Consider the following 22050-nt stretch of genomic DNA (forward strand, 5'->3'; position numbering starts at 1 on the left):
TTATTAGCATCTTAATGTCCATCAGCAGTTATGGAAAATTTTAAGCTCAATTTGCAAATAAGTCAGCAATCAATCCAGTTCATATTGTGTAATACATCCATCAAAAAAATATTAAAAGCTAATTTTCCCGTTCATATAATTAAATTGTAATTATTATGCTAAATTTTAATAATAATAAATTTAATATAGCTCATAAATATTCAATCGGCAGACTGAATTATTTATTTGTTTGATAGATTTACAATCAATTAATTCATCAGTTTAAGTTAGTTCTCACACGGTTAGCATTTCACGTGCTGGATTTTTATAGATTTTTATTTGGATTATTAGAATGTATTCAAAGGGAAAGTAAATGGAACAATTTGAAATTGAGTGGATTTTGGAAAGATAAAAAGGTTTGAAAATTAACGGTAAATAATTTTTTGAACATTAACGGTCAAAATTATCGGTCAATTAGAATTTGAAAATTAACTGTCATGAAAAATTCAAAATTTAACGGTCAAGAAGAATATGCAAATAACGGTCAAAAAATATTTGAAAATTACGGCCAAAATTTGAAATTTGAAAATTAACGGTCATTAGACTGAATATTGAGATAAATTTGAAATTTACAGTGAATAACGGCCAATAAATATTTGAAAATTAACGGTAATTAAATATTTGAAAATAACCTACAAAATTTATAAAATTGAAAATTAACGGCCATTAGACTGAATATTGATGCATTTTTGAAATTGACAGTGATTTATTAGACCTGATTTATTATACCAGTGACAAATACTCAAATGACCAGTAATTAGTGATGTAAATCTCAACTAATTCATAATTTTTCCAGAATAATCTACATTAAAATTCTCACCTGATTAGTCTGCAGTACATCCAATAAAACTGTAACAATCTCTACTGCAAAAAAATAAAGTTGTAAAATAATAAAAATTAATTTTATTGACAGTATTTTTATTAAGTCATTAAAATAACAGCACAATATATCCTTTGAAAAAAATCATTCAATTTAGTTCATATCTGTGTGTTTTTTAAAATTTTATTAAGCTTATTTTCACATTATAAAATTTCACTTTTTCTTTTTTTAATTTGGTCATTTTAACGCAAATTCATATCCAAAATTATTTCTAAAATTTGCGAGGACAGGGTGACAAAAATTCAATTTTTCATTAAGACAGGGTGACAAAAAATTGTAACTCATTTGCAAAGGACAGGGTGACAAAAAATATACAAATATTAGTTTTAAGAATTTCTAGATTCACGGGCAAGACTGGATGGAAATAAAGGTTACTAGTTTTATGGAAATATTCATTATCAACATTGTAGCATATTTTAGTGTATGTGTGTGTGTGTATCCCCAATCTATGAAGGATATTTAAAAAAACCTCTATTTAATCCTCAAGTGTCACATTTTTGAACAAATGACTCATCGATTCCTTATTGTGGATTCTACGTATGGCTTCCGATAATAAAATTGATATATCAACAGTTTTAATTTTGTGGCACTGCATTTTTTGAATTTCATGTGGAATCGTATTAGTGACGACAACTTCGTCAATTGGCGAGTCTTCAATTAAGCGTGGTGCATCGGAACTCAATAGACCGTGTGTAGCTAAGACGTAAATTTTATAAGCACCTCTTTCCTTTAAAACTTCAGCTGCCGATACGAATGATTGTACTTCATCGATTAAATCGTCTACAATTACAGCAATGCGTCCGCCAACGTCACCGACAACATCTGGATTGAGAGGATTAAGGTTTAAATACATCGTGGGATTTAAAATTAATCCTAGGATTTAAATTTCAATTCTTCAAATTGAAGCAAAATCCAAGGATTCAAAGTTGAATCCAGTAGTTCAACAATCTACATCAACTTACTTATCGGCGGCTTTTCCTTAGCAACCATACTCGGGAATCCAGACGATATATCACTCATTCTATTTTTTGGAACATTCGGCGGAGAATTACGTCCATCAATTTCATCAGTTTCAGCGTCTTTTTGTTCACCATGAATAACAGCAATGCCCAATCTCAAACGTTCAGCATATGATGTTGCCTTTTTAGCCGATCCAGGATTGCGTGCAACAATAACAGCATTTCTATAATCAGGAATTGACTCTTGAATGTATTGTAACAAAAATGGAGATGCACGCAAGTTATCAACGGGACAATCGAAGAAGCCTTGAATTTCCTTTTGATGTAAATCCATTGTAATCACCTGTAAACATGAACAGTCAAATAAGCAATAAGCTATGGATAAACAAAACGGTAATTTATAACGTACATGAGTCAGTCCTGCATTACACATCATTTTAGCAATCAATTTTGTGACAATAGATCCTCGCTTGCGCATCTTGCATTGTTTTGAGTATGGAAGATAAGGTAACACAGCAACAATCGATTTAGCACTGGATGTTTTGCTGAAATGAACATAAAATTGATATTTTAGCGCGAAAATAGAATTGAGCTATTAAGGATCATATTACCAAGCATATGCCATGATCAGCAATTCCATAACATTGTTGTTGCAGTCCCTATAATGACATGTGATGAGAATTAGTCAATATTACCCTATGACTGTAACTTACTTTGTTCCTGTTTGAATGATGTAGCAATCCTTTCCTCTCACCGAATCACCAATATCAACCATTGTCTCACGATTTGATTTATGGAATACCGAACATCCACCACTTTTGATGTTCAATCGACTAAATGGCAACGGATGAATAAATTTCAGGTTATTGATGTTGATTACAATATGTTTTTATGCTTCTTACCTGGCAATCAAATTAGCCAATTCTGGATGTGAGTTCCCATGAAGGAGAACCATATCCGATGTCGATACACAATCCATGTAGTGATTTGATAGCGACTTTACTGGATGAAATCTAAAAAGTCCAATGTTATTTTTTTGTGATTTTTTATCGATCAAACTTTTATGCTTTAAATTATGCTAGATATAGATTAAAATCGGACGAATTCACAAAAGCAATATTTTTTATGTGGGATATCTAGTGATCAAGCAAACAGTTAGTGCATTTAGTGTCTAGAATTGGAAGAAATAAGTTTATAAAGCAGATATAAACAAAAAAAAAATTAATGCAAAAAAACATTCAAAATGATTTTAAACTTTTTTGCCAATTGTCACATTAATTGAGTGCGTAGCTTATATACTTGAACATTATGTGATAGATTATGATGTCGTTGATGAGTTAATGCAACTTATAAACTGGCAAATATGGTAAAACTATTGTAATTTAATTAAATTATGACTTACTTGTTTCTATTTATCATTTCTGCTTTATCGATAGTGATGATTTTAGGATTGATGAAGGTATTGTGGGATGGATTTTTAGATTGTTACTTATTTTTGCTTAGATTGAAGCTTTAAATCGACTAAAATGCAATTTAATTGATAGACTTCTTTTATTTACACAAGTTTACGTAACTGGAATGAAATTACGTAACTGGAAATACGTATGGAAAAGTTTCAATTACGTTACGTAAGTCTTACGTAAAAATATTTTTTTGGATTTATTTTGTCGGTTATGAATTAATTAACTTAACTGTGATTTATGCAGTAAGTTTTGGGTAGCATTTTAATTATATCCTTGAATTTCAGCTGATAGTTTGACTTTATTGAAGATATAGCATAACGGTCCAAATGAATTTGAAATTATTCTGAACTTCAGTAACCGGAGAAAAATTTTTAAAAATAAATTTGAATAAATTTGAACTGTTATGAACAAAGTTTTTCTTTAATGATGATTTCGGTGATGAAGAAAATTTAATTTTGCTTATTTCAGGTCAAATACATGCCTGTTCATCTTAATAATGAAGCTGAAATGCAGGAAATTGTTGAAAAGTTTCAATGAAAACAGTGAGGATTCACCAAAATACTGACTTAGGTATCGAGAAGACTAATTTGTCAATCTTTAAGGAAAGGAACTGCATTCTGATAATGTAAGATCAGATCAGCAACACAAAACTCGATCGCCATAAGCTTTTTGTAGCAGTCAAGTAGCGGTCAATAAGCAACAATAAAGAATTTCCATCGTTCAGACTCAAAACAAATTGAAATGCTGTCTACACAGTAGTCATGCTGTTAACAAGTGGCTGTTCTTGTCAAGCACTCTTGGCTAAGTTCTAATTACACTGTCAATGCTTACCAAAGTCCGTCAAATAAACCACAATCAAGTCATGATCCAGAATGAACCAGAAAAATATTTCCCCATCTCCAAATGTACATCCAGAACAAAAAATCATAAATAAGACATTAAACATACCTCGAGGACAATTTTTTAGATTTTTTTGTTCATTGTTCCTTAATTTTTTATGCAAAGAATTAATTTTAAACATGAAAGTAAATAGCTGCTGGCAGTTCCATAATAAGAATACAGGGACAGAATAAAGACCATGATTGAGGTGTGGAAATTAAATGTCATTTTTTATTTCACGCTTCTTCCTTTATTGCTCTGTTTTTGACATTCCAATCTGTACTTCGCGATGTCCCTCATACTTTTTATTTCTTAAATTATTGCCATCAACATTCCTTTTGATAAAATATAAAAACTTTTATCTCATTATTACCCATTTCATTATGAATCATCTTGGTACTCGACACAGACATGGAATGTACCGGTGTACTTATTTTTCATCATCATTTGCAGAACAAGGAATGAAAATGAATATTTTGTGTGATTGAAGGGAGAGACGGAATTGTGAGGGTTGATGGCGAGAATTTTTACACTTCACAGGACGATAGGAGATGACAAAAAATGTGAGTAAGGAGATCTGAAGGATATAAGAGCATTTTTTTGATGACTTTTAAAATGTTAAAGGAAAGTTGGTTCAAAATAACGGAAAAATTTCAAATTTTTTACTGAAATGACGGAAAAGTTCAAATTTTGAACTCGAAAAAATAGAAAAAAATTCAAATTTTGAAAGAAAATAATGAAACAAAATTCAAATTTTGAACAAAATTAACGGAAAAAATTCAAATTTTGAACCAAAATAGCGGAAATAATTCAAATTTTGAACCAAAATGATGACAAAAAGTTGAAATTTTGAATCCAATTGACTAAGTACACTCAAATTTTGAACTTCAACTGTCAAAATTCAAATTTTAAACCAAAGTAACAGAAAAGCTTCAAATTTTGGGCAAATAAATGCACAAAAGGACAAAATGCAGTCAAAACCACCTCAACATTCAAGAACAATCCACAAAAAAAATTAAATAAGGAACAAAAAGGAGGACTAAAGTGCCATTTGTTTTTTTCTTTATCTCTCTTCTAAGGATTCATTTCTAATTAAACAAATTTTTTATCTAATTAAGATAATGATACAGAAAATGAGAATATGCACGCAAAACGGAAGAGAAGACCTGAAAAAAATTCAATTAGAGTCCCCCCGTTCGTGAAAATTAAGTAGGTGAAAAAAAAAAGTCAGGGTGGCTAATAATACGGGTTTCATCTCATTCTTATTCTCGCCTTTTGTTTTTATTTGCGTCTGCTTTTTTTCGTCACCAAAATGGAAAGAAATTAAGGATGCCCAGAGATTATGCTGATAAGTTTCCTTTTGTGTCTCTCTTTAATTCATTCTGAGTGATTTCCTTTAAATTGAATTTTAAGACATGAATTTAAGTGCTGTTAAAAAACAGGAATTTTGATTGATTTTTGATTAAATCAACAGATGGAAATGTGGACATGTTGGGGAATTGAAGTAGCAATGTAGATTTTTGAAAGCGGATTGTGTTATTGTGTCCATTTCAAGTCTTATTCCAGTTTGTCAGACACTTACAGCGTATTCAGGTCAATTCCAATCTTTTTTAATTACCTTACTTCACTGACCAAACAGATTTGTTGTGATTTATGGCCTCTCTTTGTTGAGAACTAAAACTGGCTCTATTAGTGGCTGTCACCTTTGCAAATTGCCAATACCAAAAGCTTCACTGTCTCGATCATCTGTCTTCTTTTAAGAATTATTTGACCGCACTGGTGCTCTTATTTCACCTACAAGATCAGACTAAATGACTTTATAAGTCGGAGCTTCACTAGGTCCCCGAGCAATGTGAAATTGCTCATCTGATTTATCCCTATCAAATTCCATTAAAAGCTATTTTAAGGTGAAATTAATGTTCTCAGGTTGAGGTTACATCTCACATTACCCAATTCCTAATTTTACATCCTAAGCTGATGTACCTAAGAAGCTGAAGGGTCTAAAATTCTGAAAAATCACAAGGTTGATGGTAAAATTTGAACCAAGGAGTCCAAAATATAATTAACACCATCTTTCATGACCCGAACCTTGTTAACTGAGCTATCAAGGACCTTTAGCTACTTAACTATCAATTCCTTTATTGACATTAAATGATCACACTTCCTTGTCCAAGCATTCCCAGCTCATCTACTTCCAAATTTTCATCACTTCCATCCTCAAAATATTTCGCTCATTTAATTCAATTTAACTTTATAAGAGAACCTGCCATGCACAGCAAACATTATTTGTTCACCTCTCATTTCCTCTTCGCTATTTTTTTCCCATTATCCTCAACACCCTCCTCACAGCCAATTTTCCTATTTACTTTCCATTCCACACACATTGTAAGTAAGATGAAGAAAAAAACAACGACGACGTCGACGATGATGATGATGTAATTAAATTAAATTACACAATGTGTTAACGGCACGAAAAATTAAGAAAATAAAATGTAAATAAATTGTTGTCATGTTCACCTCCATACTGTAAATATAAAGAACGTGAAGTGAATATTAGCGAATGAAAAGCATATGTGGAAGTGAAATTTAATTCCTTACGAATACGCGGTGGCAATGAAAATTCTTATAAGGATGTATAGGAACGAGTACAAAAAGGGTTGTGGAAGTAATTTGTGTGAAAATTAAATTTTAATTAGTTCCTCACATGATGAAGGGAAGGAAAAGAGTCAAATTGTGGCTTTTAAATGAGCCATTAATTAAGGCTGTAAGTGAGTCAATTTATTCAACGTCAACGTGATCACTTAAATTTGTATTATAATCATTTACGTGACAAAGATGCTGAAATAAATTTTTGTTTCTAAATTTCTCACCTTTTTCATCTTCTGGTACGGGATATTAAGGATAAAAGACGGCACACAAATTTCATCATAAAGTCAAATGAATTGTACGTGATATGAAAAAATGGATTTTTGGAAGGGATTTTTTTTTTCTCGTAGCTCATAAATTTCCAATTTCTATTCAAAATGTAATTTGATTGCAGACAATTTTTCTTCTTTTTTTGGAAATGATTTTTTTTATTAAGGAATGCAAGGAAGAGTCGGGTTGATTCTTTGGTATCGTGTTTTGATATAGGAACTGGGAAAGTTTGGGGAAATTATACTCTACTTTAGGGATTAGTGCTGGCGTTTTGTTGCGTTAGATATTGATGATGAATCTATAGGATGTTTGGTGTTGCATATCAAAAACATAAGAATTGTAGGAATTTATAGTGAAATGGTATGACTTAGATTTACCTAGATATGTCTATGCCTGAGTCCGGATCATCCGGCAGAAACCTGGAATCCACAGTATTTGCCAGATGATTCACTCCATTTTTGCCATGCCTTTGCCTGAGTGTGTCTTTTGTCTTTGTCTTAGGCAGCGGTTTACCTAAGCTAGTATTTTTGCCTATATGTAGGCGCGTATGCATGCCTATATGTAGACATTCTCTAAGCTAAGATGAAAGCTCTCATGATGCAGCTACACACCTTCCTAGACATCAATCTGGAATATCTAGAAAAGCATTCACTTCCTCACAACATAGCTCAAATGGGACTCGAACCCACGTCCGTTTAATTATTTGTCAAGTGTTCTTACCAACTGAGCTACAGGGGATGATTAGAGAATGTGACACAATGTTAATTTAAACCAAATCCTCTGTACAATACTCATTTCATAGCTCTTACCGTCATATTGTTCCAAATCACAAAATCCAACATTTAACTGCACTTAGCATCAAAATACGTCCCAAACCTCCATTATACCCTAAACATCTCTCAATCTTCCTCCCTCTTATCTCACGTGAAATTCCCCATCCTATCTCAGGTTATATACATACTTTTTATTTCCCAAAAAGGGTGCGATGATGCGATTCTGATCTGAATATGTAATTGCAACTGACCATCAAAAGTCTGCCTAAAAGATGCACACACGTAAAAATACAACAATTCACGTAACACAGAATGAAAAATGTTTCCAATTTACAAAGTTGAATTTTTATTTCCTCTCCTTTAAAAATGGGAAAATAAAATCACTGCAATATTGACTTCATAAATAATCACGGAGCAGTGAAAGTTTATTATGCATGGCTGCTACCGTCATGAGAAGAAAATAAATGTGAATGTAAATATCTGCTTTCAGCATAAATTAAAATTGTTTTTTTCTTCTTTTTTTGGCCTTAGCATTCCTTGTTTCTCCTGTTCATATTTCGCGTGTACATTATTGTGGAGGGAGGCGAGATACCACTGTGCAAAATGTTAAAGCAACACCTGATCCACCTACCTTTTTAACAACATTTCTTTTTTTTCTCGCATATTTTTATTCTGTTTCATGCATTTATGGTGTGTATTTGATAATAAATTTGAAATTACTTCTGTTTTGCCCTCAGTAAACTTTGTTTTCGATTCTCATTGTTACTTTTTTTACAACGTCATAAACATAAGTTGTGAATAAAAAATTGTATATTTATATTTTATTTACTTTAATATTTATTTTTTTGGGTGAATTACTGAATATTTTAGGATCGTGTAAGGTAAACAAGTCATTGATGCTGTTCTAAATTGGAATTTGATGAAGTTATTGAGTTGCAGGTGTTTTAAACAATATCAAAATCAAATTTAGTAAAAGCATTGTTATAGAATTTACCGGTAAATTGAAATTTGAAAATAATGATGCAAAAATTGATGCAAAGTTTTTCCACGTGTTTTTAAGTAAAATATTCACAATTTAGTGTAAATTTAAGAATTCTTGAAAAGTAAAGACTATTTAAAAGTGAAATTCATCTTAAATTAAAGTTTAGTCATGAAGTTTCATTGAAAACATCAAGTTGAAGCAAACAAAACAGTGTAAATTGTGAAAAACTGTAGAAAAAATTAAATATTTCAAAAAATTGAATATTTAATGTCAACAATAATAAAATAAACAAAATCTGGAAACCCACAAAGTTATCTGATACTCAAAACTCCCCTTAAAACAATCAACTCAAGAACCATCCAGAAAGTAACCCAAAAACACTTGCCAACCAGAAAAAATCCTGTTGAAAATAAAATCATTAAAAATTCATTAAACAAATTAAGTAATAAATTTTCATCGGAGGCTGCTAATATCCACACCGCTTCATGATAATTATGTGAAGTACTTTTCAATTTACCTTAATTGAATAAGGTTCGCATACAAAGTTTCTATTCATAAAACAGGAGCTGATGACCGTCTGTTTTTATGAAAATTACTTCAAATTTGCTCTCCCTCATATTAAAAAAAATGTTAAGGTACAGGGAGAGAATCATTTACAATGAAAACGACTGACTCATTTTCCTTCTATTCATTAAACAGCAACAAAAAAAAAGTGTCAGCGATAAATAAAGCCATAAAAAGTTATGACGCCATGGAAGAAGGGAAAAAAAAACTTGAATAAAAAGAGAGAATCTGACTTGCTACCTTGCTATTCAATTAAGCAGCAGAGAAATATCTCTGGCGTCACTTAAGTGTTTTGATAACAAAAAATTATTGAGGAGAATGAGGGTGAGTGAAGAAAAAAAATATAAATAACTATTCAGAAGGGAATGACTTTTAGAATTTCTGTGCTCATTGCTCACCGTAGATGGTTTGCAAAATTCTGTAAAGTCATTCACCAGAGCAATGTCTTCATTTTTTATTGTTTGAAAAATTGAATGATTTGTTATAATTTTAAAGTCTAAGTGTTTTCCTGTCATAAAAGCCAATTCTATTAAGGAACTCAGATCGTGGTCTGAATGGTCCTTGAGCGTAAGGTGGATTTCTGTTGGTTGAGAAGTGGAAGAATCCTCTCAATTGACTTGCAGAGTTTGTTGGTGAATTGAACCAAAATCCACCTCCACTTGCGCAATTTTCACGTTGAGCTTGTGCTTCAGTTTGACAACGAATTGAATGGAATCCATTTACATCAATTGATTCAACATAAAGTTCAACTGAACGGCTATGATCACATCCAGAGAACAAACATCCAGGTTGACCTGATCCACCATTAGGGAAGAAATCAGCATCGCAAATTGCAGCACCAATACCATCTCCGAGGAGGCCACCTCCTGTATGAAGGCACTCGACGTGTCTAAGAATTTGAAGGGAATTACAGTTAGTTGTTTACTGGATTGTCATGTTGTAGTCTTACCTTGCATCACCAGCATTAAGTCTCTCGTTTGGTCGGCTAAAATAGGAAAATCAGGTAAGTTCAACAATTTATATCATGAGACAATCTAAATTCCATACTTAACACTGAAGGAACGACCTATAAAAGATATAAATCACAATTAAATCGAGATTATTCATCACTAACTATTGCATCTTACCTGATGGGTCAAGTCCAATGATTGAATCGATTAAAGCATCAGTTCTTTTACCAGCAAGACCTACGTGACAGAAGAAACAATCCAATTAAGCCTGTTTAATGCTTACTAAAGCTAAGTTAATTAGTGAATATTTGTTTGTGGTAAGTCCAAAATATCAATCGGATTTTTTAGTAAGTCAATTATCAGAAACTCAATTAAATGATAAGGCACAGACTTAAAGAGGGGAAAGTTCCAAAAAACGACTTACCCGCAATGTGAGCTGTAATAAAAAAGATAAAATGCGGTTAAATAAATTAAGATTATTTGAAGACTTTAAAAATACGTTAGAACTTGTCTTCAAGTGGACATTTACTTGCCATCAACTCGTTTAAACGTATTTTTGTCATGGACCGTTACATACCTCCCATCGAGAAACCAATCATTTGAACTTGATCGAAATTAATGAAACCCATGGATCTCATCCAATTCAACTGTGATGAAACAATAATTGATACTGGTTCAGCGCGAGCTGCTGCAGTTCCGTGAGTCAAGGTGCTTGAGCCTTCAGACCAATCGACAAAGATGCTTTTTGGTGAAAATTAAGATTCGGTTAGTTAAGAAACTAAATGACATGCTAAAGATTAGGTTTAAAGCAGAGTTGGACCCAGTCTGAGGTAGGGATCACCGGTAGGATTGGTAAGGGGCAAGATCGGTGGATAGGTAAAGGGCAAGACTCGGCTTTTAACATAAAACTTACACATTAAAGTCATAATATCTCAAAAGTTCAGCTGCAGTTGCGGTTGAAATATCGGAACCTTCATAATCTCTCCATCCGTGAATCTAAATTATGAAAAAATCATAGTAAATTACTCCGGATATTAAGATTACACTTGTGCTTAACTTACAAGAATCCTTGTTGGCTTGGTTCGATCATATTCACTAGACAAAAGACTACTTTCACTGCGGAACATAATCCTTGTTGGATTGTTAATGTTTCTTCTTGTTTGAAGCATCAAATGGGTATCGCGATAGGCATCGAAAGCCATAGCTACGTGAATTAGGTTAAAGGTGAATATTGAGAGGTAAAAGTCGAATAATCAATAATTACCAGCCCCACAAAAAGCGAGCAAAACTACAATTATGGTCTTCATTCTGAAAAGGTTGAATCAAAACTGAAAAGGTGTAAAAGTAGCAAGTCCATTTTTATAGATCCTCTAAACTTTTGATAATGTATCGAGAATTATTGATAAGATTTGATAACAAATTCTTATTGTTTTGAACGGAAAATAAATAAAGAAGCTTCATTTGTGGCTTATCTTGGAGGTTATCATATCTAAAAAGGGTTTAATTGATGAGCTTCTTAAGTCGTTGTTAATAAAAATTCCTGTAATTACTTTGTAAGATATCAAATAGAAAGAACCGATTGCCCGAATAACACACATCGGTTAATCAATCCATAATCCAAGACCAAAACACAAAATATTATAAATTTGAGTCGATTTGAAACTTTTATTTGGTTCTAAATTCTGATATTAACAATTCATATTTTAAGGTTGGAATGGACCTTGTGCGAATGGTTCATTTCTGTTGGTAGCAAAGTGGAAAATACCACGAAGATTATTTGCAGCATTTGATGTGGATGCAAACCTATTTTAAATAATTATAAAAATCAGCACAAATAATTCAAATCAAATTAAACTTCAAATCTTACCAGAATCCACCACCTGATGCGCAATTTTCACGACTAGCTTGAGTTTCTGTTGTACATCTGATCGAATGGAATCCATTGTTGATGATTGATTCAACATAGTATGATACAGCACGAAGATGTGAGCATGTGTTGGTCAAACATCCTCTTTGTGATGAACCACCGTTGGGGAAGAAATCAGCGTCACAAATAGCAGCACCGATACCTGCACCAATAAGTCCACCATTTGTGTGTAAGCATTCTACGTATCTTGCATCATTTGCATCGATTCTTCCATCTGGGCGTCTGTAAATTAGGATTTTGAGATGAATTCAACTAGTATGATGTAATAGTAGTCTTACCTTTCACTGAACAAAGGACCTGCTGGGTCTAATCCACTGGAAAATTCAAAATTTAGTATATTATTCAATTTAATCAGTTGTGGCAATCTTACATGATTGTGTCCAATTGTCCTCCAGTATTTTTACCAATAAAACCTACACAAGTTGATTAAATTAATCAAATTTAATTAAATGTCAAGATTTTATGTCCAAAAATAATGAATCAAGGATTATTTTCGTTCACATTCCAATAATAAACATTGATTTACTCACCAGCAATGTGTGCACCTGTCAAAATAAAATATTATTATATAGCCAATTAAAAAATTAATTATAAAATGCGATAAGATTAGATAATAAACAGTACTAACCGAGCGAAAATCCTATGACGTGTATGCGATCAAAGTTGATAAGGTTGTTTTCTCTCATCCAGTTCAATTGTGAGGCGACAAAGAAGCCAACTGTCTCAACACGTCCTGCAGCACCTGGATAATTGATTGTTTGACTTCCTGCGGACCAGTCAACGAAAATGCTGGAAGGATTTAAGACTATTTTATAAAGTTCAATGAAATTTTGTCAAAAATACTCGAAAATGAGCTTTAAGGACTTCGAATATTCGAGAAGCTCAGCAAATTCGTAATTTCTTACAAATTTTTGCGATCTTTGTTCACTAAACCTTACTTACATATTGAAATCATAGTAATTCAACAATTCTTCAGAAGTTCCAACTGAAATGTCACTTGTATCATCTTCCCACCATCCGTGAACCTAAATCAATCCTTAATTAATATCCTCGCAATTTCAAACTTAATTTTAGCAAATTCTTACCAAAACTCTTGTTGGTTTTGATGCATCAAATGGACTGTTACGGATGCTATCGAAATTACGGAATGCAATCTGGTATGGATTTCCACGATTTCTTCTGGTACTCAACAATAGACGTACATCACGATAGGCATCAAATGATGGCTCAATTTCAGCAACTTCATTTGCTGGCTTTGCGAGAACTAAATATTTACAGGATAAGGAATATTAGTTCTACAATCAATCACAAATTAATATCTCAAGTACCGCAAGCAACAGCTAAGGCGAGGATGATAAAAATTTTCATTTTTATTTTTTTTTTTTTTCAAAAAATCAAAATCAACTAAGTTTTTGAAATTGAGCATTTCCTCTTTTATACCTTCTTATTATCAGCTTCAACTACAAAGCAATTCACGATAAGGTTCAGTTTGTTGTAATAGTTTACAAATACAATATAATTCAATTAGACATCATTTATGATTGATTTTTGAAGAAAAAAAAGTTTCGTTAAGTTGAGGAAATTACTTTTCTGGGTTGGATGTTAAGTAATGGAGCTAAAATCCTTAATATCCTTAACGGACATAACGTTTCGAATAGGATAGCAGGTATAAGACGTTGTTCAAATTCGGAAGTGGATATGCATTCGTCCCAGTCAAAAAATAAGAACTTGTAAGTTGTTCTTACTATGTATATTGTCTGTATATAATGATTGTTTATAATCATTGAGTTCAAACTTCAATAACCTGACTCAAAAACATCGCCCCACATTTATGCGAACAATCCAAAAAATTCGTAAAACATCAATAAACACACTTGAATTTAATCTTCAATATTCGACTCATAAATTATACGAATGCACAGAATTATGAGCTAATCAATTAATTTTGAAGATCCTACAGTAAGTACAAACTCACAATCTTATCTTCATGTCATTAAACAACAGAAATTTATTTGCATTGAATCGAAAAAATTATCTTACAAAAATTCATTTATGAATTTATGGTCTGAATGGACCTTGTGCGAATGGTGGATTACGGTTAGTTGAGAAATGGAAAATTCCACTAAGTCTATTGGCTGCATTATTTGGATCAGCAAACCATTGTCCGCCACCTGATGCACAATTTTCACGACTAGCTTGAGTTTCTGTTTGACATCTGATTGCGTGGAAGCCATTGTTGATGATTGCTTCAATATAGAATGAGACTGCGCGAAGATGGGCACATGTGTTGGTTAAGCATCCAGTTTGTGATGAGCCACCGTTGGGGAAGAAATCAGCTTGACAGATGTGAGCACCGAATCCAAGACCAAGAAGTCCACCGTTTGTATGTAAGCATTCTACGTATCTGGATGAAAGATTGGGATTGATTTATTTTGAGGATATTAAGGATGTGTAAAATATAAAGTACCTGGCATCACCAGCATCAATTCTTCCACCTGGATTTCTTTCGTTGAACAAAGGACCTGCTGGATCCAATCCACTAAAATTAATATTTTTATGATTATTTAAGGCTCAAAACATATTAATCCTATTCTTACATGACTGTGTCCAATTGGCTATTGGTGTTCTTTCCAATAAATCCTAAATTTCAAATAAACAATCAACTCATCTCCTATAACAACAAAACAAAGTCAACAACAAACTCACCAGCAATGTGTGCACCTATCAAAAAGATAATAAACATTGTAAATTGTTAATTAAAAAATTTCTTTTCAATTGCTTTAAGATTAGATAAGTCTAAAAATACATACCGAGTGAAAATCCAATGACGTGAATACGATCAAAGTTGATAAGATTGTTTTCTCTCATCCAGTTCAATTGAGAAGCGACAAAGAAGCCAACTGTTTCTGTACGGCCAGCAGCTGCAACGTAGTTGATTGTTTGACCACCTTCGGACCAGTCAACGAAGATGCTGGAGGAATAATTAGGAAAATTATATCAAATTATGAATTAAGGAGGGAATAATCTGTTTTAATTCTACTGTACATTCGGTCGTCGTCCCAAAGCGGAACATCGAAGATATTAGAGCACTAATTTGTCGCTTTGGGATGACTAAACGTAGAAATTACTCAAAAATACTCTCAAAGCACTTAAAAAGCTATTTTAGTCCATTTTATCAGCAAAATCACCAATTTTGAAGTAGAATGCCCCACTGAGTATGAATAGCAATTATTCGTGAGTTGAAATATCCATTATCAATTAAAGGATTGAATTCTTTAATTACGAACAAAATCTAGAGTTTCTATAAATCAGTGACAAGATTATCGTAGATCACATAGAACAAAACTCACATTTAAGCACGCACTTAAGGCTATTTCCATATTTTCTACACTATAATCACAATTTAAATCACTTACACATTGAAATCGTAGTAATTCAACAATTCCTCGGATGTTCCAACTGAAATATCACTTGTGTCATCTTCCCACCATCCGTGAACCTAAATTAATCCTTAATTAATTTTCTTACAATTTTAAACTTAATTTAAGCAAATTCTTACCAAAACTCTTGTTGGTTTTGATGCATCAAAAGGACTGTTACGGATGCTGTCGAAATTACGGAATGCAATTTGATATGGATTTCCACGATTTCTTCTGGTACTCAACAATAGACGAACATCACGGTAGGCATCGAATGATGGTTCGATTTCGGCGACTTCGTTGGCGGGTTTTGCGATAACTAAATTAAGATTGAAGATTTTAAATTAAAGTTGAGGAAATTAATTATAATTAATGACAAAATTAATTAAATTTTAAGTACCGCATGCAGCAGCAAGTGCAAGAATGATGAAGAGCTTCATTTTATTGAAAATCAACTAAACGTCCTGACCTCTGTGTTGCTGCTTTTATAGTTAATTGTTATCAATCAATAATCAAGAACTTTTCGGTGCAAATTTACGCATGTATTAATGAAGAGTTTTTCGATTGGTGAAAGATTTTTGGCTATCAGTTAATTATTCTACTTTATTGCTCACATGGATGTTTTACTGCTTAAATAATCTTATCAAGAACTTAAAGGGATCAGCGAATGTGATAAGAAGTCAAGTGTTCCTTCAGTCATAAAAGTCAAAGACAAAGCTCAGGTTAGTTGAACTTAGGATTCCACAGTTGAATATTATTTATACGTCCTTAATGGTTATAATTTGTTGCGCAGTAGTGTGGGAAAATTAAGACTGCTAAACAAGTCTGCGATATTTTACATATCGTGAAATATTTGAGTACGGACTTGATAAAAAACGCAATAAATACTTGTTGGGTACAAAAATATCAAAGTTTATTAAATGTGCTTTAATTAATTCAATTCTATGAACTTAAGTCTAAATATCCATAAAATACATATTCCTCATTCCTTTCCACGCCCAAAAGGCGCTTTACCATTCGTAATAACATGATAAATTCCCGTCAATTTCTTCTCTTGATTCTCTGTACCAACCATAAAAGCACCAGGTTCATCCTCACAATTTCCAAGCATTGCATTATCTTGTGAAAAGCAATGCTTTCCATAAAATGAATTTGGTGTCTTTATTGCTTCCATGAAGACTTGAAGGGCTCGACCATGTGAGCATCCGAAGTCATTTTGAAGCATATCAGAGCAGCCTGGTTGAGACATTCCTTTATTTACAAAAAAGTCTACTTGACAAATTGGTGCTCGAATTCCAAATGGAAATCCGGTGTGAATACATTCGACATATGATGCTGAATCAGGACTGATTCTTTCGTTTGGTATGTTGATGTCAAACATTGGACCTAATGGAATGTATGATGATTAAAGTGGGTGATTATTGCGATAATGGATTGGGTCTTACCTGCTGGATCTAAACCTAATTTTGGAAATTTAAAAAATGTATAAAATTGGACATTTTAATTGAATTTCAAAGGAAGTTTAATCGATGATCAGCATGCTTGTTCATTTGATGAACTGCACACGATTGGCTTAATTCAGAGCTCGAAGTCGACTCGGATTTTGCATGGAAAAGTCGAAAAGTCGTTCAAGCTCTGGCTTAAATTCGAGTCGACTTGAAGCTCTGGTTTAAATTTTATAATATTTCATACCATAAACTTTGTTCAATTTTCCATTTGTCACATAAAGATGAACTAGTCCACATATATGAGCACCTAAGCTGAATCCAATACAACAAGAATTCGATGGAGTTAATCCGTATTTTGTATTTATGAAATTAATAAATTCCCCAATTGTTTTAGATACATCATTAACTCTTGAACGTGCCACACGGTAGTCAACTGTCTTTGCTCCTTTGCCCCAATCCACAAAGAAGAGATTAATGTCCTTTTTCTCAAGGATTGCTCTATTTGAATGGGAAATTTTTAAAGATTCAATTCCAATCATTATTTGAACTTCCAGAAACTCTTACTTATCCAACATCAGATGAGTTGGTTTTCTACGATCCTCAGTAAATCCATGAACATGAAATATGATGGGCTTTGATGGATCAAATGCAGTTTTTTCTAAACCTTCCTTTTTCGCTAAAGTAACAGCTTCTTCATTACTGAACTCACGATTTTGGATTCTCAACAAAAAGTGAACGTCATTCTCAGACTCAAATTTTCTAGATAAAATTCCATTTGTGAAAAAAATTAAAATTAAAAAATTTTGAAATATTTTCATCATTTTTCTTTGACAGAAACTGATGAAATAGAACAAAATTGAAGCTTGCTGACCTATTTAGATCATTTTAAATGAGTGAAAATCATGATAAGTTGATGATTTAATCTGTGAACTTGTTACATTTGTCGAGTTAGACTAATTGCAATTTGTGTTCGTTTATTAACATTAAGTGTTATATAATTAAAATTTTATGGATGCAGATGTGTGCAAAAAGGTGTTTTTTAGTGAAATTTTAGAATTTTAGACATTTTATCATGTTTACATCGAGTCAAAAAGTAAGTAATTATCATAATATGGTAAATTGATCGCAATTGCAGTATAATTTCGTATAAAAACACACAAAACCAAGTAACAGTCTGCAAGAACCCTCAAAATGCATCTGAAACTAGTATTTAATAAAAGATATGGATTTAAATGCTTAATTTCTTTATTACACAACAAAATTCACAACTCTTGTTCCAACTCTAGTTCGTACTTCCCTCAATATTATCAATTATTTCTACATCCTTATTCAATGCCTCAGCATTAACCGTATTTATCTGATAAATTCCACTCGGCGATATTTCCTCCAACAAAATCTCAATCGGATCTAAAGAACATCCAGCAGCAAGTTCAGCAATATTATTACATGGTACAATGACGTAATTATTTTGACCAGACAGTAAACGCGTGAATGTTATCACTGATCTATAATGTGAACAATTAGCATCTGTAATTACAGTGCATTCGGGTTGAGTTTTGCCATTATTAAGGTAATAGTCAATGTCACCAATACGGGTAAACATTCCCAATTGACCTCCATTTGAGTGAAAAATTTCAACAAGTTGTGCATCACCTGCACTGATACGACCACCAGACATGTTTTCAATGAATAATGGACGTGATGGATCTAAGCCGATAATTCGATTGACTCTGCCTGAGATTGTACTTTTGCCTGCAAATCCGGCAATGTGTGCACCTGATAAATTGAGGAATAATTAAATGAAGTAAATAATATTTGAAAATTGCCATACCAAGGTCATATCCAACAATATGTAATGTACTATAATTAGGATTGAGGAATGTGATGAATCTTGAGACAGCAATGCCAAGTTTTCCAACTTTATAGCGAGCAAACTGATAATATGGAATTATATAGTTACTCCAATCAACAATGATAACGTTAAAGTCCCCTCGAGTTAGATAAGCATTCTTTAAGTCACGAGCAAACACTGATCTTCCATTTTGGTTTGAGCCGTGGATTACGATTCTGAAAATATTGAAAATGAAGATTTTGTGTCATAAACTCATAAAAACCAGAGTTTTGGAGAATCCCCAACAGTACATTCTGGTAAATCACTTGTTGTGCTAATAGACAACCCTCCAGACAATTATTAGGTACTTAAATGCTCGAACCCTGATGTAAAGCTGTGTTTGACATTAAATAACCTAATTTACAGCTATTACGTCAAAGTACTGCTTGAGATACTCAAAAATCTTTCATATTCATGACTTTTCGTTCCTTAAATCCAATAACTTGACCATCAGCAAGCTCAGCTACTTACCTCGTAGGTTTAGCATTATCGTAATTACTACTAGTAATTGAATACAAATTTCCATAAACCAGCTGCTGCCCCATGACCATATTTTGACGAGTATATACAGTATAAGTAATTCCACCTCCAAATATTCCCCAAAACAACGAATTCACAGAATTTAAATTAAGAAATAACAAAAATAATTCAATTTTCTTCATATTTTCCACAATACAATGTAGACTAAATGGATTTAAAATAAGTTATGATGCATAAAGCATTGCATCGCATTTATTTTATTCACATTGTTTCGTGTTGTTCAGCTATTGATAAACTTGAACTATATATTCTTCATTGGACGATGTTAAACTTATGATAAATAAATTTCATGATGCTTTGTCACATCATATGAGACAAACAGCTATAAAATGTAATTCAATGACATGTGATCGAAGAGATAAATGAATTTGTTTTGGTATTAAAAATATTGTATTTTATTAAAGTTTTTGTAGATTTATGCTATAACTTTACCGTCTGTTAAGACTTGTTGTATTCCAGTGTGTTCATTAAACCATTCTGAAGGAATCCATCCGCAACCCCTGGGAAGTATTGAAGAATTTTAGAAATAATTATGAATGGTGTCAATTTTACAGCAATGCGCTTGGTATTGTTAATTAGCAAGTGTTAGCCAGTGATAATATCAGCACAAGCCGTCATTTAAGGAAGGTCATGGATCAAAACTAATCTGTATGACTAGCGAAGTAAGCAAGTACGTCGGTAATTTGATGAATTTGGAAAATTTGATCAGAAAATGACACAAGTTCCTTCAAAATTGATTTCAAACTGCTCTCAGGAATCGTATTTAATTTCAACTATTCTGAAAACAGCCATCTACTGCCTCTTATATCACTCATCAACATCAAATACACTAAATATGTATTAATCATACTTTACCTTCCATCCAACTCCTCAAGCTTTTCGCAATTGAATGTTCTAAAGTTTCTTCCACGAATTTGGTCAACGTACAGTTTCCATGCTAGTTCATGTGAACATAAATCGGTTGAGCACTGATCATTTTGAGATTTTCCGTCATCTGAATCACAAAAGTTAATAAATAATGCTAAATTGAAAAGGAACTTCTATACTTACTGATATACTTGTCGTTATCCACAAGATGTTCCATCATTCCATACTTTCCGCCATTTGAGTGGTAAACCTAAATACAGGAACTTATTATTAGAATATATGTAAGCAAATAGCTGTTTATCTTACTTCAACATGTCTTGCATCTCCTTTAGCAAGTCGTGTGGTTGGATCATTGGGATCAAAGCCTTGTTTTGTTGGATCAAGTCCAGTAATTTTGTCGAGTTTATCGGTTTGTACGTTCTTTCCGGCAATGCCTGAAAAATTTAAATGCAGAGTTCCATTGATTAGGATTTTGAGTGGAATAGCCATCTTAATTACGTATAAAATTCGAACTCTAGTTCAGGCATAAAGCATTTAAACATTCTGCAAACCTACACTTGAAGTCGAGGAATTTCACAAAGATTCAAGTCGACTAAACATATTATAAATACTCAATTTTTAAACTCAAAAACATGAGTAAACTCCTTACAAACCTGCAATATGAGCGCCCATATCAAATCCAATAACATGAATATATCCTTCATCAAGCTTCAACCAGTCAATAAATTGTGCAATTGATTTTCCAATCGCAGGAGCGTTTTTAGCTGCAGTTTCATAACTTGCACCAGCGGCTGTTGACCAATCAACAACAACGACATTGTAGTCGTCATGAGCTAATAAAGCATTCTTGAGATCTCGATTGAAACTTGAACGACCGTTTTGACCGTAGCCGTGGATTATCATTCTGGAGATGGAAAGAAGATGGAAGAATATTAAAAGGATGTGTTTTGGTGGGCTGTGCTGAATATTTGATGCAATTTGATGAAATTAATAAACGAAATTGGGACGAATTGATGATATTTTCTAGGCTGGAAGCTATATCTTTAGACTCAAAAACCACAAAAGTAGTGGAGTGTCTTGAAATATCCTACAATTTTTGTGAAGCATCTTAATTATTGCAGGATTTAGTCAATTTGCTTAGGGATTTTATAGCATTTATCCTCAATAATGAACCTTAGGCCAGATTTGATGTCATAATCACAACTCTATCTTATTACTTCCAGTAACTTACTTATTCTTCTTAGCAGAGTTTAAATTACTCTTGCTAATTAATCCTTTATTTTTATAAACCAATGGCTGTCCATTAATTTTATTCTGTCTCGTATACAACTGATATGACACCACAGCATTAGCTACATGGCATATAAACAGAAGTAGCAATCCATAGCTCCAAGTCTTCATCCTGACAGCGATGATTTCTTGGACTAACTTTAAAATATTTTCACTAATTTCAATTCAAACTCAAACAAGGAAATGAGCATTTACAGGAAACTTTCTCGCCTAAAATACCTAAAAAATGTCATGATGATAAGAAAGTAAATGAACACAAAAAG

At 32.6% G+C, this 22050-nt stretch overlaps 6 protein-coding genes across 7 annotated transcripts; all 6 read right to left on the reverse strand.

The window, feature by feature from the left end:
• Nucleotides 1-940: 940 nt before the first annotated feature.
• Nucleotides 941-3417, reverse strand: LOC139091598 (phosphoribosyl pyrophosphate synthase-associated protein 2). Of its 2 annotated transcripts, none has more exons than XM_070641744.1 (7): nucleotides 3281-3417; nucleotides 2781-3049; nucleotides 2592-2711; nucleotides 2490-2537; nucleotides 2288-2423; nucleotides 1882-2221; nucleotides 941-1741 (listed from the first exon to the last, which is right to left on the reverse strand). In XM_070641744.1, the coding sequence occupies exons 2-7, from the start codon at nucleotides 2855-2857 to the stop codon at nucleotides 1395-1397; spliced, it is 1068 nt and encodes a 355-aa protein (XP_070497845.1). In that variant the 5' UTR covers nucleotides 2858-3049; nucleotides 3281-3417; the 3' UTR covers nucleotides 941-1394. The 2 variants fall into 2 exon arrangements, with proteins under 2 accessions (XP_070497845.1, XP_070497843.1); XM_070641742.1 differs by having other exon boundaries at nucleotides 2781-2891; nucleotides 3281-3386.
• A 6386-nt stretch (nucleotides 3418-9803) lies between these two features.
• Nucleotides 9804-11750, reverse strand: LOC139091602 (lipase member H-A-like). The gene is made up of 9 exons (XM_070641748.1): nucleotides 11670-11750; nucleotides 11467-11609; nucleotides 11319-11401; nucleotides 10983-11146; nucleotides 10830-10841; nucleotides 10583-10642; nucleotides 10503-10521; nucleotides 10405-10440; nucleotides 9804-10344 (listed from the first exon to the last, which is right to left on the reverse strand). Exons 1-9 carry the CDS (start codon nucleotides 11710-11712, stop codon nucleotides 9945-9947), a joined length of 960 nt encoding a protein of 319 aa, XP_070497849.1. The 5' UTR covers nucleotides 11713-11750; the 3' UTR covers nucleotides 9804-9944.
• A 293-nt stretch (nucleotides 11751-12043) lies between these two features.
• Nucleotides 12044-13773, reverse strand: LOC139091605 (pancreatic triacylglycerol lipase-like). The gene is made up of 9 exons (XM_070641752.1): nucleotides 13661-13773; nucleotides 13418-13596; nucleotides 13275-13357; nucleotides 12961-13121; nucleotides 12863-12877; nucleotides 12703-12745; nucleotides 12611-12646; nucleotides 12273-12554; nucleotides 12044-12208 (listed from the first exon to the last, which is right to left on the reverse strand). Exons 1-9 carry the CDS (start codon nucleotides 13698-13700, stop codon nucleotides 12109-12111), a joined length of 939 nt encoding a protein of 312 aa, XP_070497853.1. The 5' UTR covers nucleotides 13701-13773; the 3' UTR covers nucleotides 12044-12108.
• A 538-nt stretch (nucleotides 13774-14311) lies between these two features.
• On the reverse strand, nucleotides 14312-16233 carry LOC139091604 (pancreatic triacylglycerol lipase-like). The gene is made up of 8 exons (XM_070641750.1): nucleotides 16152-16233; nucleotides 15892-16070; nucleotides 15749-15831; nucleotides 15143-15303; nucleotides 15039-15053; nucleotides 14930-14972; nucleotides 14800-14871; nucleotides 14312-14736 (listed from the first exon to the last, which is right to left on the reverse strand). The coding sequence occupies exons 1-8, from the start codon at nucleotides 16189-16191 to the stop codon at nucleotides 14391-14393; spliced, it is 939 nt and encodes a 312-aa protein (XP_070497851.1). The 5' UTR covers nucleotides 16192-16233; the 3' UTR covers nucleotides 14312-14390.
• Nucleotides 16234-16733: 500 nt separating this feature from the next.
• Nucleotides 16734-18020, reverse strand: LOC139091639 (phospholipase A1-like). The gene is made up of 4 exons (XM_070641787.1): nucleotides 17764-18020; nucleotides 17444-17697; nucleotides 17197-17211; nucleotides 16734-17137 (listed from the first exon to the last, which is right to left on the reverse strand). The coding sequence occupies exons 1-4, from the start codon at nucleotides 18018-18020 to the stop codon at nucleotides 16734-16736; spliced, it is 930 nt and encodes a 309-aa protein (XP_070497888.1).
• A 461-nt stretch (nucleotides 18021-18481) lies between these two features.
• LOC139091640 (phospholipase A1 member A-like) lies at nucleotides 18482-21530 on the reverse strand. The gene is made up of 7 exons (XM_070641788.1): nucleotides 21151-21530; nucleotides 20804-20931; nucleotides 20681-20747; nucleotides 20486-20624; nucleotides 19562-19774; nucleotides 19031-19278; nucleotides 18482-18975 (listed from the first exon to the last, which is right to left on the reverse strand). The coding sequence occupies exons 1-7, from the start codon at nucleotides 21398-21400 to the stop codon at nucleotides 18482-18484; spliced, it is 1539 nt and encodes a 512-aa protein (XP_070497889.1). The 5' UTR covers nucleotides 21401-21530.
• Between the last annotated feature and the right edge of the window lie 520 nt (nucleotides 21531-22050).

The sequence above is a fragment of the Chironomus tepperi genome, unplaced genomic scaffold (genome assembly GCF_022539635.2).
Source record: "Chironomus tepperi strain 1889 unplaced genomic scaffold, CSIRO-AGI_Ctep_v1 contig_257, whole genome shotgun sequence".
Taxonomy (NCBI): Eukaryota; Metazoa; Arthropoda; class Insecta; order Diptera; family Chironomidae; genus Chironomus; species Chironomus tepperi.

Coding starts and splice junctions, on each gene's coding strand:
- LOC139091598 (XM_070641742.1), bottom strand. Junction 2,538..2,591: donor ATCATTCAAACAGGAACAAA/GTAAGTTACAGT, acceptor ATGTCATTATAG/GGACTGCAACAACAATGTTA. Junction 1,742..1,881: donor TAAGGAAAAGCCGCCGATAA/GTAAGTTGATGT, acceptor CTCTCAATCCAG/ATGTTGTCGGTGACGTTGGC.
- LOC139091602 (XM_070641748.1), bottom strand. CDS start 11,712: ATGAAGACCATAATTGTAGTTTTGCTCGCTTTTTGTGGGGCTG. Junction 11,147..11,318: donor AGATATTATGACTTTAATGT/GTAAGTTTTATG, acceptor TTCACCAAAAAG/CATCTTTGTCGATTGGTCTG. Junction 10,345..10,404: donor CTTAATGCTGGTGATGCAAG/GTAAGACTACAA, acceptor TCAAATTCTTAG/ACACGTCGAGTGCCTTCATA.
- LOC139091605 (XM_070641752.1), bottom strand. CDS start 13,700: ATGAAAATTTTTATCATCCTCGCCTTAGCTGTTGCTTGCG. Junction 13,358..13,417: donor CAAAACCAACAAGAGTTTTG/GTAAGAATTTGC, acceptor GGATTGATTTAG/GTTCACGGATGGTGGGAAGA. Junction 13,122..13,274: donor AATTACTATGATTTCAATAT/GTAAGTAAGGTT, acceptor AAATCCTTCCAG/CATTTTCGTTGACTGGTCCG.
- LOC139091604 (XM_070641750.1), bottom strand. CDS start 16,191: ATGAAGCTCTTCATCATTCTTGCACTTGCTGCTGCATGCG. Junction 15,832..15,891: donor CAAAACCAACAAGAGTTTTG/GTAAGAATTTGC, acceptor GGATTAATTTAG/GTTCACGGATGGTGGGAAGA. Junction 15,304..15,748: donor AATTACTACGATTTCAATGT/GTAAGTGATTTA, acceptor TTATTCCTCCAG/CATCTTCGTTGACTGGTCCG.
- LOC139091639 (XM_070641787.1), bottom strand. CDS start 18,020: ATGATGAAAATATTTCAAAATTTTTTAATTTTAATTTTTTTCACAAAT. Junction 17,698..17,763: donor ACTCATCTGATGTTGGATAA/GTAAGAGTTTCT, acceptor CCATTCAAATAG/AGCAATCCTTGAGAAAAAGG.
- LOC139091640 (XM_070641788.1), bottom strand. CDS start 21,400: ATGATAATCCACGGCTACGGTCAAAACGGTCGTTCAAGTTTCAATCGA. Junction 20,748..20,803: donor GAGATGCAAGACATGTTGAA/GTAAGATAAACA, acceptor TCCTGTATTTAG/GTTTACCACTCAAATGGCGG. Junction 18,976..19,030: donor TATTGTTGGATATGACCTTG/GTATGGCAATTT, acceptor TCAATTTATCAG/GTGCACACATTGCCGGATTT.